This window comes from Mchenga conophoros, linkage group LG8, assembly GCF_057382185.1.
Source record: "Mchenga conophoros isolate Kocher_MC1m ecotype Shallow Benthic linkage group LG8, M_conophoros_male_GT1.1, whole genome shotgun sequence".
In the NCBI taxonomy this organism is placed as follows: Eukaryota; Metazoa; Chordata; class Actinopteri; order Cichliformes; family Cichlidae; genus Mchenga; species Mchenga conophoros.
The window spans coordinates 27,245,937-27,261,192 of record NC_140533.1 but is presented as its reverse complement, the minus strand read 5'-3'; the positions used below and the strand labels follow the sequence as shown (position 1 = coordinate 27,261,192).

Sequence of the window (15,256 nt, the reverse complement as noted above, 5' to 3'; positions counted from 1 at the left end):
AGGCATATTAAAATATGTATAAACAGACAAAGCAAGGGAAAAACAAACAAATATCTGACCCCAGCTGACGCACGCAAGGATGCAAATATGATGAAACTCTGAAAGAACTAATACATTCACACACCATCAAGTGGCATTTTATTAGCAGTACATCAGTACTGGATTGAAGCCACACTCATGCATACTTTGAGAAAGATGGAGCGGAATTTTTTACAAAGCAAACCAACTGGTTTAATAACAGCAGTTTAGATAAATCTCATTAAGTGGAACATCAAACACTTCTTAATAGAGTGATAGAAAGGCTTAATACAAGTGTAACTAACAAAATTGTAGCAGTTCAAAATAAAACAGCAAAAGAAACCTGATGTAACCCTACTTATGGTTTATTAGCAAGAATGACCAAATTCCCACTAGGCCAGTATCAGATAATCTAGGACTGACAGGAGCCCAAGGTATAAGCATCAATAAGGAAGGACCACACCAAGGTAAACAGTGCACAGCTTGTTATATTTGACACAGCAGCTGCAAATAAATGTACTTGAAACAATAAAATACAAAATAGTTCCCCCCTAAAAATAACAAACTAAATAAAAGTGTGCGCATACAGCTTTCTCTGAGTCAAATGTATGAATGAATAATGTTGGATAACTGATGGATGTTTGGGGCTGTTCAGTTTGTTTAACTGTTGTCCTACCACACGCCGGTGAAGGAAGCTTCAATGGGAACGAAGCTCTACCTTCAATAAAACCTCAGCAAATCCTACCCACTTTTGGGTTCCACTTAACTGGAACTGTGGAATCACTGCTCCTCGATGGAGGTTTGCTTCAGACTGCGTTCGTCTGTCCAGTCATCCTTTGACCAGATAACAAGAAACCTGACGTTGAACAGGGTGAAATTCGGAACAACCAAAAAAGCTGCAGCAGACTCCGTTGCAACTCCTAGCGATTCGGCTTCGGTAACATTAGTATGCCGAGCACATGGCACTGTATGAACAGGAATGAAAAGGCAACAAATCATCTGATTTGTTCACTTCTTCCTTTAACCCAAAAAAAGAAATGACTAAATCGTTTACATCATACACCCAAAAATTACTTTCTACTGCTCTTTTTTTCTAGCTGGGCTACACCGACATCATGACAATACAGATAAAAGATGGTGGCTAGCTTGGTTTGAGAGCCTGTATAACCTCTAAAGGTTCATCTAGCTTATTCTTCCACTGTCAGAGCTAACGCACAGAAAGACACAACCATTCAGTTAGAATCACCAATTAACCTATCCACAATAACTGCATGTCTGTACTGTTCGAGGATGGTGGAGTACCCTGCACACAAAGTCAAACCCAGGACCTTGTTGCTGTGAGGCAACAGTAAAGTAGTTTTTCCAGCATTAAACTAACCTCTTCTGGTCCTAATTTAAAACTTAAAGTCAAGAAAGTAGGTTTAATTTTCCTACTAATCTCTCAGAAAGAATTCCCAAAATGTCAAGCTAAGGACACTAAATGCTTTAGGGTTAGATTCACTTTGACTAATGGGAGTGTGTTGGCCCAGTCACACAGGCCTACAAATATATCGAAACTCCGCCAACCTGCCGGCCACTAGAAAAAAAGCCTGTAGGCCCGTGTGACTAAAACCTTATCAAAGAGATATCTCAGAGTCCAACTATGAACTTCAGAGCTGTGAGTTTCATCTCAAAAGACGTAGCTGAACATCAGATGCTATTTTATCAAACAGCAGGAGGCAGTTGACTTGATGGAGATCTCAGGATTTTGTGCGGCAGCTGGAAAATGCCTTGGTGTGCAGTTCACTGTCAGCCTGTTTCACATTGTCAAACTAAACTTTGAGTTGTTGAGATTAGGTGTATTGTCTAGCTGGATTACATTTCCCTCCGGGGATGATGTGAAGGCTCGGTGTGAAGGACAGACCGCAGCACATTTCATCAAAATAAATAAGGTCAGATTTTCTGTGCTTCGCTATATGTTGGATCACTGGCTTCGGGAGGACATCATTGCTTTCCACAAGTCAGGAGGTGGACAAGAGGAGAACACTGCAAGAAAAATGTAATTTATCAAGTAATCTGGAGCTGTGAGGGGAGAATTTCCTGCTGATGACAGTAAATTTCCCGCAGCGTGGAAATATTCCAGAGATTTGACTTAAATGTGTGACTCGTTGGCTCGTAGGGTCTTGACGCTCCTGTTAGTATCATTTAAAAGTGAGTGATGGCTGTTTTTTCTGCTTTATTAAGCTTTTATAAGTCGGTAAATCACGAGATCACGCCGCATTATCGTCAGCCAGAGTCCAGCTTTTTATTCATTCACAAAGAAACATTCAGATGGTGACAAGTCTTGGCTTGCATCTGTGGATCACGGCACACAGACAACAATTGCTCCTGACAGAGCTTGGCAGTCACTGGTGCTGTGCTTTAAAAAAAAAAGAAAAGGATTTCATATTCCAGCATGAAATCCCTGGAGTGATATTTTGTGATTTGAATAGCAGAGAAAGATGAAAGAACCACCTGTCATTTTGTGTTTTTTTGCCTTACAGGTATACCATTCCCGATAATCGTGGCGTGGGCCATCGGGAAGCTCTACTACGACAATGAGAAGTAAGCCTCTTTTCAAGATATTCAACAAGGAACTTTTTATTCTATCCGGGTAATAAAAGGACAAGGGCAAAGCGTTACATTAGGGAGATGAATGTCTATTAATAATCAGCCGTAATCACATTTGCATTGTACAATATTCTTAATTACACTCTAGCCCTGCCAGCATTTCATTGGGAGTGCTTGCTCTCTTTTCACACCTATTAGTGAGGTGAAAATTGATTCGGCAATTTAGAAACGGGCGCTGAATAATTGGAAAAGTCGGTTGATACGCTAGATTTCTCTAATTGTCACCAAATGCAATTAAAAGGCCAAAACCAGATTCTCCAAAGTCCTAAATCTGACTCCCCTGTGCTTCTGAGCTCTGCTGTGGTCCAGAAACTGTTAAAAACTGTGAGTGACATATTCCTTCATTACCACGAGCATACGCTGTAGTTTATTTTGATTCAGTCCCCCCACACAAACCATCCTGCTGCCAGAAATATAAAAATCGCTAGAGCAGTGAATGCATCGGAATCAATTTAATGGCCAAGTCTGATGACACATTCAAGAAATTTGGTTCCAGCTCCCATCAGCAGCAGAGAAAGTGTCTGCAGAGGGAAACGTACACAAAGATAAGTAAAAAGTATACGCAACTGCATTAATGAGATTTTCCTGACAGCGAGTTGTCTATCGAAACATTAAGACTGCACAGACAGCTCATTTACACAGCTCATTTAAACCGAATAAAGTTTTATCCCACTGACCAGTGCAAGACCGTGGGTGTGATTGAACAGTCAAATATTCACACCATTTCTATGTTTTACAGAAAGCAGTGTTTCCCTCAGAAGTGATATTTGGGTTCCAAGGACCTCGTTAGCTTGCTTGGCACCATATTAGTGTTACTTAACACTTCCCAGTAAATGATGCAGTCAGGCTGAAGGTTGTTGACGTCTCCGGTCTAGCTGATGTCTTGAAACTGACTGTGAAGAATGAACGCAGACTTCAGAGGCACTCTTGATGAAACAGAAGACAAGCTGTTTATTTGGATGATAAAAACTCCAACGTGAATCCAAAACAGACCCAAAACAAAGTCCAAGATACAAAGTAATAACATCCAGGCAGCACAGCACATTACAACTAGGTCTAAGTGAAACACGAGGTACATATACACACAGACGAACGCGCTGTGTGCTGATGAGGAGTGGAAACAGCTGGGGACCAAGAAACAGGTGAAGCTAATCAATGGTAACGAAAAGACAGAGGTCAAGAGACTACCGAGATAAAGCAGGAAGTGTTTTCACACAGAAGCACACATAAACTTGACACAGAAAGATCCAAGACTAGAAAGGTTACAAAAAACTCTACAAGCTTGCCTTAAACAGAAAACTAATGTAAAACACTGAAACAGAGAACTAAAGGCTAACGATACAGTTCACTCTAACCTTAACCAGAAGTTTTCAGGGTTACAGAGCTTGTTCACTTCTTACTGGGTTACAGCGTCATGCTGCATAACTACTCACTACTCAGAGAAGATACAACAAAGCATTTTGCATGGAGAGAATTTAAACCTTTTGGATTTCTCTGACAAGCATATATAGAAGACAATAGAATCTAGTCTGCAAGTTTCCTTGCAGAGAACCCAGAACTGGCCTTGATGCATTCATCAAGGTGTGAGTATTAGATAAACAGCACTTAGCTGTAGAAAGGAAGTGCTTGCGTGAATGAGACATGTTGCATAAAGCACTTTGAATACTCAAAAGTACTATACAATATAAGAACCAACCCTTTTACCTCAAGAATTACAGAAGAAGGCTAAAGTTATACTATCTATTATACTCCATGAAAAGATCTAAACAACACATAATTTAATGGAAGTCACCATTGTAATTCAAGTCTAACTCTAAGCCTTTAAAAGTCATTTTGCAAGCTTTTCTTTCCTTCTTTTAGTTTGTGACTTGTGGTCTTATAGTTGTTAAACGCCATCGTGTGAGCGCTTACACTGCTTTGCAGTTTTTAGGTTGAGACTAACATGCACAGTTTGAAGATATCCTCAGTATATCAACCTGCATCATACAGTACAGGGCTCAGCTGAGCAGCAAAACACACAATCCAAATAAGCAAAGCTCAAGGAAAGCAACAACCAAACAAAATGACAACAAAAAGAACCCAGGCTGCAAAGACCTGACAGCTGAAGGAGGGAACGCAAACCTCCCAGATACACGAGGCAGCAATCAGCTAAACAAACCCCGACAACACGGAAGCAAAATATGACACGTGAACAAATGAAAGTGCTCCGTGAAAAGAAAACAACAAATCAAATGAAGGCCAGTGATATACACAGATACAAAACCATGTCTACGGTATGAGGAGAGAGGGAACAAATGCAACCAGGCTGCAGAGATGATGGAGAGCAAACACACAAAATTCAAAAGAAATACAGCAAGACGCTAAGTTAATCCATTCCTCTACAAACTGATTGAAATCCTCCAGAAAAAGATTACCATTGATTTAACTCTTAGGCCTAAATCTTTGCCGATGATGAAACACAATCCCTCAGATAGAGACATGGGATTTTTCGTGGTAGGGGTGGGGGATACAGTTTTTTATTTGTGTGTGCTATTGTGCTTTTCCTTTCTTGAATGCCACAAATTTGGAGAACTTTTATTTAAAACTCATTATCAGTGAGGACTCAGACATCAGAGGGTTAATTATCGAAACAGAGTCACTCTGTGGTTCTTTCATTTTTAAGGGGTCAGTTTGTGCTCAAGGAGCATTTTTCGTAATTCATCAATGAACACAGACTTACTGGAGCCCCTGTTTACGCACGAATATCAGTATATTAAGAGTAGAGACTGTACAAACAAGGGTGTGGCACAGGTAGTGGAAGAGTGCTGTTTGTATTATTACACAGATAAAAATAGTCCCCAACAAATGCTCGGTTTAATCCTGTTTGAGTACGATTTGATGAAAACCGCAGGGGCCAGCTGCCACCAGCTGCCTTATTCCCTCTTGATTCATTTCAAGAAAATTACATCCTTTCTTCTGTTCTCACGAGGCTGGCAGATGTTTTCATTTATATTAAGGCAGAAGCCCTTAAATGTTACTTGTTTTAAAGGGTTAAAGTCCTGAGAGTATTTCCCACCTCTGGCTAAAATAATCTGGCTATAACTCATATTTTGGGTGAATCACTGACTGGAAAACACATGTTTAAACCCCTTGAGCACACATTGGGAAATGAATGCCAACACATACCGAAGGGGAGGAGATGAGTGACAATATAAATGGACCTGCTCGTTAGAACAAACCATGACTGATTGCTTTTGCTGACATTTCAGGTGCTGGTTTGGGAAGCGAGCTGGCGTGTACACCGACTACATCTATCAAGGTCCCATGATTCTGGTTTTAGTGGTAAGAGTCTCTTTTTTTGCCCTTCAGTAGTAGCATGTGCTTCGGAACCTGCTCGACATAATTTGCAGGTACAATTAGTCCTCATTATGTCTTGGAAATGCCTGACAGGCGTTGGAAAGTTGGAAAGTTGAACACATATTTCAATGATAAATGAGCCGGCCCGACGTTAGCTCTATCAAGATTAACGTTTAACTTGACAACCTCTGGGACTCATTTTGGACTTCAGGCATAAAAACATGAATAAAGTCCAAATATATGTTCAGTCTTGAAGGAATTATCTCTTACACTAGGCTATTTCCACCCCCTGGGGTGGGTGCCTTTCATCACAAATCAGCTTTTGCAAATCTGTCTTGTCACTTGAACTGAAAATATCTCTCATCTGCATCCAGTTTGCCGTCAAATCACAGCTGAGATTAATCTTCATTCTAAACTGTATGTCAGCTCCAAGAAAGACTTCTCCTTCAGCATTCGGATATGTGTTTTTGTGACTCACCCTCGCCCTGCCAGCCGTCCCTTGTGATTCTGAGCCCTTCAGCGGGGCTCATGTGAAAGGCCCTCGAGATTTTACAGAATAGCTGGGGACTCGTGTGAGCTTTGCTCAGCTCTCATCTGGACTAACCCTCTCCTGTCTGAGCATCCAAAATACTGTCCTCAGTCCCCTGTTGCAATGTAGATAAGTAGAATCGATCCAGTGCTGTGCTTAAATGTAAGAATTAGAGGAGTACGCTTTTTCTATTTTGTAATTTTACACAGAGGAACATGTTGCACTTTTACTCTACCACAATCACCTTTACAGATATGTCCTAATATAAATGCATTGTTTTTCATCTACATGTATTGATATCATTTGAATATACAAAATATTAGAATAGAGATCGGATTCAAAAGACAGATCCAGCTCAAACTGGTTATCGGTACTTCTGTAGAAGATGAGAGAGGGAGTTTTGACTGGCCAAGTTAATCTCTGAAGTATCTAGTACTCTGATGATGATGAGATGAGAGATGATGAGATAGCCTTTATTTGTCAGTTGCAGGTCTTTTGCCCACAACCGAGATGACAGACCTTGCCGACCGTACATACAATACAAACATCACATTGAGGAGACAGGTCAGGCTAGGTAGCGAGGAAAAAAAAACATCGAAATGTGTAACACAGAAGGATAATAATGCACAGATATCAACACACCATAGCACAATAAGCACAGACAAGCAACATGGGAAAGAGTTCCAGTGTGTACATCTGATCTGGGACCGCTGCAATCTTTCGACTGCGCCTCCAACTGACCCGATGTCCACATCAGAGGGGAGGTAAGCGTTGGAGGTGGCGTTGGATCCGGGGTAGGAATGGGAAGGAACAGACTAAACACAGTCGTTATCAGGGTGTTTTGTTCAGCTCCAGCCTTGCAGCTGGCACCAAAGGGGTATCCACATAAGGGATGGTATTTTTTACTTTAGTGCGAACAGCTCATCTGAATTTCAAAGCAGTTCTACAGTCCAACACTGGTCTCTCAATCTCCCGTTGGAGAGCCGCGAGCTTCGCCATACTTGCGTTCTGTGACGTTGTCATTTCTTGTGCTCAAGGAGCCAATTTCTGAGAACTCACGGCAGTCCAATTTGCGCCCCGAGATGTTATTCCGAGCGAGCCCTTCCGAGATGTATCCAGTCTGCAGTCAGAGATCTTATTCTGAGTATTCACAGCAGCCGTAGCTTCTCCAAGATCTTATCCGTGCTGACTCAATGAGCCCATTTTGAGAAACTCACGCCTCTCCCATCGTTCCAATCCCAGCGGGCAGCCTTGTGGGGGTTTGAACAGCCGGTTGCGCTTTCTTAATTCTTCGATAAGTCAGGGCCAAGCCAGCTCCGATCAGCCAGAACCCTGTTACCATGGTTCCGAATAGGTAGATATCTTCAGCACTCAGGCTCACCCAAGCCCAAACTTCTCGTTGAGAAAGGGGTGTCAATTGCATTTAGGGACCAGTTGATCCAATCCATAATTCCTCTTTTAGGTTTTAGAGAACAGACTGTGTGAGAGTGTTCCAGGGAAAATACAAAAAAACCACGAGACTAGACAAGGACATAAGCAGGGAAGATAAGGGAGAGGAGAAAAAGTGTGTCCGCCTCCTCCGAGAGCCAAAGAGAGTGATGGAATGAAATTGTCTTACTTGGGATTATCTGGACATGAATAACAGGGGAGGTCCCAGGTCGACAGGCAGGTAAAAGAGAGGATCAGTGTACCCTTTGCACTTAATGTGTGCCCCGAATGTTCAAACAAACTCTGCACTCATTCCAGTCCTGAACCAAGCCAGCTTTCTTCTGATTGGTTGCCCCTCTGAAGCAAAACGTTTTAACAACAATTTGTTGGGGCAGGCAAACATGAGCCTTGGTCAGTGTTGGGTAGTAACAGAATACATGTGCCGGCGTTACGTATTTAAAATACAAAATATGAAGAATTGTAAACAGTTACCATTTAAAAAGGTAGTATTCAGAATACAGTTACTTTGTTGAAATTAATGGATTACACGGCGGTCTTTTCCTGTTTCATATGTTAGGCTGTCCCCTCTCTATTTCTGATCATTTCACTCCAGTGGAAACCCAAACAAAACACGCATTAAGAGGCTCTAATGTCTGTGTCTCAATCTCGCGGCCCATGTCACCTCTACTGCGGCATAATGGCATAGCATGTATGAAGCATGTAAATATAATAATAACCACTGCAGCCAAAAAGAGTGTCTGACAAGCCCAGTTGTAAGTAAGCTATATTTATATACGCGCGGAATAGTTTTCTACACGAGATCGCTGCAAAAAGTGCAGCCTTACCTAATGTCCACCTACTGTTACTCATTTATATTAAGATTTAAATGTTGATATTGGTATGGCGAGTGTCCTTCAGTAATGGTAATAAATCAAACAGCAATAGTACATTCATGTAGTTGTAAAAAAGCATGGTAATATATTAAGTAATCCAAAGTATTCAGAATATGTTACTCTCATTGAGTAACATAACGGAATACATGGGGCATGTAATCTGTAATCTGTAGTGGAATACATTTTAAAAGTAACCTTCCCAACACTGTCTTTGGAAGACATAATAGAGCTTTACAATAAGCATTTAGTAGACTGAACATTTACTAATTAAAAAACAACAGTTCACTTAAATATATATAAGTAAAAGTTAGCAGATCTTATGTACAAATGCAGATGTTTTAAAGGTTAAATCATTTTGCACCATCTATAACTCTTGAGAGTGTAGCGTTTAAAGATAAAACGTAACACATATGAGCGAGAGTCAAGTTAAATAGAAGTACAGGCTTTAAGCATCATGTTGCCTTTACTGGGTTGTTTTTGGGCAGTGGGGTTGTTTAGCATTCCTTGTAGGATGCTGCAAGCCGGACTGAGATGGTTTGGGTCGTTTTTTTGCCCATTTTTGGTTTCGAGTATTCTGAAACCTGAGCTATGAGCTCACAGAGATGAGTTGTCCATTCTCAAACCTCCGTATTTGAAACTTAACATTTTGGCCCTGTTGGATTTGAAAGTCCACTTGAACAGGATATATATGAGATAATATTAGGAGAAGCAGAATAGGTCTTGTTTAACTGAAGGATCAGATTATTTCCTCCCCCTCTACAGTCCACGTCTTCACACACTGTCACTGTTTGATCACGTCTTTGCTCAGTTTTGACTTTTTTGTCCCTGCTGGCTCTCGACTGGTCGAGTGACCTCCCCACCCAACATCCAAAACAGCACACCCTTATCCTCTCTTCTTTGAAAAAAAAAAGGAAAAATCATCTCTTCAAGAGGCTCTTTACTGTGTTCGCTCCTGCTTTACTCGCCCCTGGAGCACATATCTGTCTGCTCTAATATCTCTCTGCTACTTTCCCTGAAATTTCTCCAGTCTTCCTTACAATGGCATGTTCTTGCGGGCTTTTATCTCTGTGCCCAGCACTTAATCCGACAGGGTGAACATGTGGTCACCAGGAAATTCGTGGTCTGTTCTCTGAGGGTGTTGCGTCGGTGGACTCTCCAGGCATCATCACCAGCGGCTCTTAATATCAGCAATAAAGTAATGTCCTGCCTTAATGAAGGAATCTGGGATGTTATTAAAAATTGCATGAGCTTAGTTAGACCAATAGAGTGCAGGGTCCCTGAGAGGCTGCCATACATCTGTTCGAGCCAAGGTCGGGTCAAACCGGCCCTGGAAAGTATTCCTATGTCTATTTTTACTCCCATGTGACTTATTTCACACTTATTTCACAAGCTATTGATTTTGTCATTCGTCACACAGTGGAAAAATAATCTCAAGAAGCACTTTAGATACACAAAGAACATTTTTTAAGCAAGATTAAAGGAGAATGTAGGCATTATGTTAGATTTCTCTCTGTGCCAGTAAAGCCTCCTGTTTAACTAAAGCCTTAAACAGCTTAGTGCCTTATCGACATAGAGCTCCTTGTTGTACAGAAGCTGTTAACGTTGACTGACGTGTACTTCAACACCATCAACACGCACACTCTGTTTATTTTGAGTCATCTCCATCCTGCTGCCATAAAGGGTGGAAGAAGAAATCATTTTACTTGTGTGTAAAAGCAGCAGAAGCCCCGTATTGAAACACTAAAACTATCATCAGCTAAAAGTGATTAAAATCTATAATAAAAATAAAAATAAACTGTCAGTGTGTTTTAACGTGTAGCATTTCACAGCTGTGATGGATGGAGTTTAATTAGTATGTAGTTAGTGGGTACATTATGTAGCCGTATCATGTGTTAATGATAAAGGTCTACATCACCCAACAAGACTCCAGCTTCCCACATGATCTTGAAGTGGATAAGCAGAAGAGGATGGATGGATGGATGACCCCAACCGGTCGCAGCAGATGGCCCCGCCCCTCCCTGAGCCTGGTTCTGCCGGAGGTTTCTTCCTGTTAAAAGGAAGTTTTTCCTTCCCACTGTCGCCAAAGAGCTTGCTCATAGGGGGTCATATGATTGTTGGGTTTTTCTCTGTATCTATGAAGCGCCTTGAGGCGACTTTTGTTGTGATTTGGCGCTATATAAATAAAATTGAATTGAAATTGAATTGAATTGGATGGATGGATGATAAGGAGATATTAAATAAGAAGGAGATCTGGGAATCTGGGCGAAGTCTGATCTGCCAAAGGCGGCCGTTGACCTGTGCCTGTGCATAGTATGTTTTTCAGGAGGGAAAAACCTTTTTAAACCTTGTTTTGGTGCAAAGACGCCAAACTTCTGAAACGCTTTTTATTGGCTCTTATTGGTGATTCTTTACTTTCATGTCATAATCCTACAGTTTTCTTGAGTTAAGCATTGGATCCTTTAATATTTCTCTGTTCGGGTTTGTACAGGATTTAGTTTTATTGCTTTTAAAGCCCTCTAAGTTTCTGATTATTGTGAGGGTGAGGTTTGATTCATGTTCTGTTTTCATTATCATTGTAGTAACTTTACACTTTAGTTCCTGTTTTATTATGTGAGTTTTCAGTGCTTAGTGCTGACTGTTATATTGTTCAAGGGTTAGTTTGTGCAGCTTTGTGTGCAGTCTTGGGTTATTCGATGCCACTCGTGGTTATATAACAAACTCCATTTTGGACATTATTGTCATGAACTTCTCCTCAGCTTTTAAAACTCATCTTTTATTTCATTTTTTTGTCACCTGCATTCTGCATTTGGGTCCAACAATCCACATCCTTACAACAGCCCAGTGATCTTTAAAGCTAAACATATGCCCCTTTACCCCATTCACTTAGATGGGGACTTCAAAATATTTGTTTTTCTTCTAGAAGCACTTTGTCATCATCGGTGCTTGATATTCAGTAGCTGAAAAGAAAGTACTAGTGAAGGTGCATCAAAAAATGTACCAAAGTACATGACCTCAACAAGTATATGCAAGTACATTTGCAACTGGACATATTAATCTGTGTTAATGCACTGACCTGCCCAGCTACCATTCTTTCAATGGCACTAAATGTTTGTGTATAACTTTTAAATGTGAAATGTAACAAACTGCAATATTTAACTCATTCACTGCCAGCCATTGGCAGTGAATGAGTTAAACCCATTGACTCATTCACTGCAATTGACGGCTATAGACGTCAATGGCAGTGAATGAGTTAATCAGGAATTGAAAACCTGCCTAAAGTCCACAAACAGCATGTCGTGTCACGCTGGTGTCTGCACATTTTAAAGCTTCAGCTTCAGACCTTGCTTGGATGAGATGTTAGCATTAGCAGAGCTTGGTTATTAAGCTGTATTCATAAACTGCACAGGTAATGACACAGGTACAGACTTGTGATCATAACTGCCATATTATTGGACAGATAACTGATTATGGTACTACAAACTGGGAATGGGCCTCATTAAGCAGCTAGCACATCTAATACCCTTCTCCACATCCTTTTGGTAAACCCCATATCAATCTAGATATTTAAGCTTCTTTACCATGCATATGGCTGTTGCTGCTTCTGCAAGAAGCTTTGCAACCCACGTTCTATCAGGTCCCTCCTCTTCACACCATGCCTGACTACCTCAGTCTCATCGATGTCATTGTTGCCTGCTCTGTACCACCGCTGTCCCTGCCTTAGGCCTTCCACACATGTTTGTGGAACGTGATCCTTGCAGCACAGCCGGATATAAATTACCGTAGATGGAATAGCAATCATATTTTGACTCTACTGATCTTGACAGAAATACAGTCAAGTGGTCCAGTTGAGTGACCCCAATTAACTGAGGTGAAGCCTAGCAGGCAAAGCCAGGCTGTAAACATGTTTATTTCTGCAGTAAAGTTGGGCATTTTAATACACAAGTCTATGGGGACCGATTTGCTCTTGGAGCCAGCCTCAAATGGCCATTTGTCAGCCCCAGAGTTGGCAGTTTGAGCAGCATGCCAAAGCACAAGTGAATTGCAACAACACATACTGTATGTTTTGAAGGAAACGTGATTTGCATGTGGGACATATTCTCTGCAAAACAAAAATTCACCACAAAAATGGCTTATAATCTTATAGGTGAGTCCTGTGTTTGCAAAGAACAGCTCACATTCCTTTGGTTCACCTTCCCTGACTAATTTTTAAATGTAAGGTTTTAATGTGGTTTTGTTTTTTTTTGTTTTTTTACTTTATTACCTTTGTGGTTTTTTTAATCTATATTAATGCAACACTTCTGTAGTTCTGACTCTATCTACTGCACAACAAGTATGCCCTGGGTGCTAATGAAGAAACCTTGAACCTCAGTGAGCAGCAGTCAATAATGTCAGAAAATGAGGTTTAAAATCATTTTAAAAGCCATTTAAAGGAAAACGAAAGGTGAAAGGGGTTAAGCAATATGAAGAGCACATCAATGAGGAGTAGATGGAAACAAAATAACCTTTCTCTGACACTGACACGCACTGTAAAGCCTTCATAAAGAGGTTCACATTGATTTACAGGACCTTTATTTATTTCAGATGAGATTAGTCCATATCATTAAAAAAAAGAAAAACATTAAGGATGAAACTATCACAAAATATACAGACACTTGTTCCAGTATTTACCCACCAGACACCATATTACCCAGTCAGAATAAAAGAGATAAAATTCAGATAAAATTTCCTACATAATCAGTACCATGCTTACTTTGTTTGATTTCTCCACAGATCAATTTCATTTTCCTCTTCAACATCGTACGAATCCTGATGACCAAACTGCGAGCCTCTACGACATCAGAGACAATCCAGTACAGGTGAACTGAACGTTACCTGCTGTGAAAACACTTCCTCATTGTAGTGTGTTTTTTTTTTTATACCACTTGCTTTTGCTTCTACCTGTTATAGAAAATGTGTTCCTTGGCAAGTCTGCCAACTACATTAGCCAGTTTTAGAGACACATTAGGAAGTTGGAAGTTTGAAGACTTAATTTGCAGGTTTTCCATTCAGGAAATCTTCTTTCATGTCCTTTTGGATCATCTGTGTCTCTTTCCTTTGCTTTCTTTTATTTGATAATTTATTTGATTTTTTTTTTTTCACTTGTTTTCACTTTCGCTGTGAAAAACAACTAAAAATAATGTGATTATGTTTGGCTTGGTTTGGGCACTAAGAAGGATTTGGTTTGGTTTTGCCACTAAAACTGACTTGGTTAGGTTTGGTGCAAAAGCCTAAATATTTAGCCACTAAAAATCTGGTTGGTTTAATGTACTAAATAGTATTTAGTCAGGTTTAGACAGCAAAAACTGGGTAAGGCTAGGTTTGAGTGAATGGTTTGGGTTAAAACATGCCCCTTCACAATAAAACCCTGCACGCTGAATGTCTAGTTGAGAGTGACTTATTCTTCTCAGTAATTCCACTGGACAGTAAAGGACACCTTGTGTGTAAATGAGCCATGCTATTGTGAAAAAGCCACGAACTGAATGTGCTCTGCTGTACCTGAAGCATAGAGACCCTGGATCTTAGTCACGATTTACACTTAATCCTCAGTCAGGTAAAAGGATCCAAAAAGAGCCTTTAACACACAGTGAGCTGAGCCTGTCCGTCATGGTTGTCTGATCTGTGGTTTCTTCGCCTGCAGGAAAGCCGTGAAGGCCACGCTCGTCCTTCTCCCCCTCCTGGGAATCACCTATATGCTGTTTTTTGTCAACCCAGGGGAAGATGAGATCTCTCAAATCGTCTTCATCTACTTCAACTCCTTCTTGGAATCCTTCCAGGTACAATTTGTTTAAACAGTGGAGCCTTTCAGAGACAATCAGAGTATAATGACATTTGTGTGGGTGGATTTCTTTTTTTTGGGGGGGGGGGGATAAAGAGTAATTGTAATGATGGGACTGGGAAATGATTAAATGAATGTGTGTGATAAGCTGCTGTGTATATGTGATTAATCCAGGATCACAGCGCTGATGTTTTGGATGGCTTCCTCTTTGTTCATGTTTTGTCCTTTCTTTATCTCTCCCTTCCTCTCACACAGGGTTTCTTTGTGTCAGTATTTTACTGCTTCCTAAACAGCGAGGTAAGCAGAATCACACCGCCTTATTGATTTAACATTTTAAAGCCCCCACCCCCTTTTGCTTTAGACACTTATTTATATCTCCCCGTCTTCAGGCGGCTCCACTCGCCGTTTCGGTGGCTGCATGTTCCTATGTGTGTTTTTTTGCAGGGAGCAGAGTGATAAAGCTCGAAGCACTTATATTCAGGGCACAATTAAGACTTGTCATGTGCCGACATAAGTGACATCACTCGCTACACTTTATGACAGTGTCAGCCCTAATTTGGTTTCATGGCGAAATCAGGGGTGAAACCC

At 40.7% G+C, this 15,256-nt stretch overlaps 1 protein-coding gene across 1 annotated transcript in view; it reads left to right on the top strand.

The window, feature by feature from the left end:
* Window positions 1–15,256, top strand: part of LOC146568943 (corticotropin-releasing hormone receptor 1-like) — a 101,106-nt gene that overhangs the window by 71,936 nt on the left and 13,914 nt on the right. The window contains exons 9-13 of the mRNA XM_085285377.1: window positions 2,541–2,601; window positions 5,916–5,988; window positions 13,624–13,709; window positions 14,531–14,666; window positions 14,924–14,965. Of these exons, the coding sequence (XP_085141503.1) occupies window positions 2,541–2,601; window positions 5,916–5,988; window positions 13,624–13,709; window positions 14,531–14,666; window positions 14,924–14,965 (398 nt within the window). The remainder of the gene's footprint in view (window positions 1–2,540; window positions 2,602–5,915; window positions 5,989–13,623; window positions 13,710–14,530; window positions 14,667–14,923; window positions 14,966–15,256) is intronic.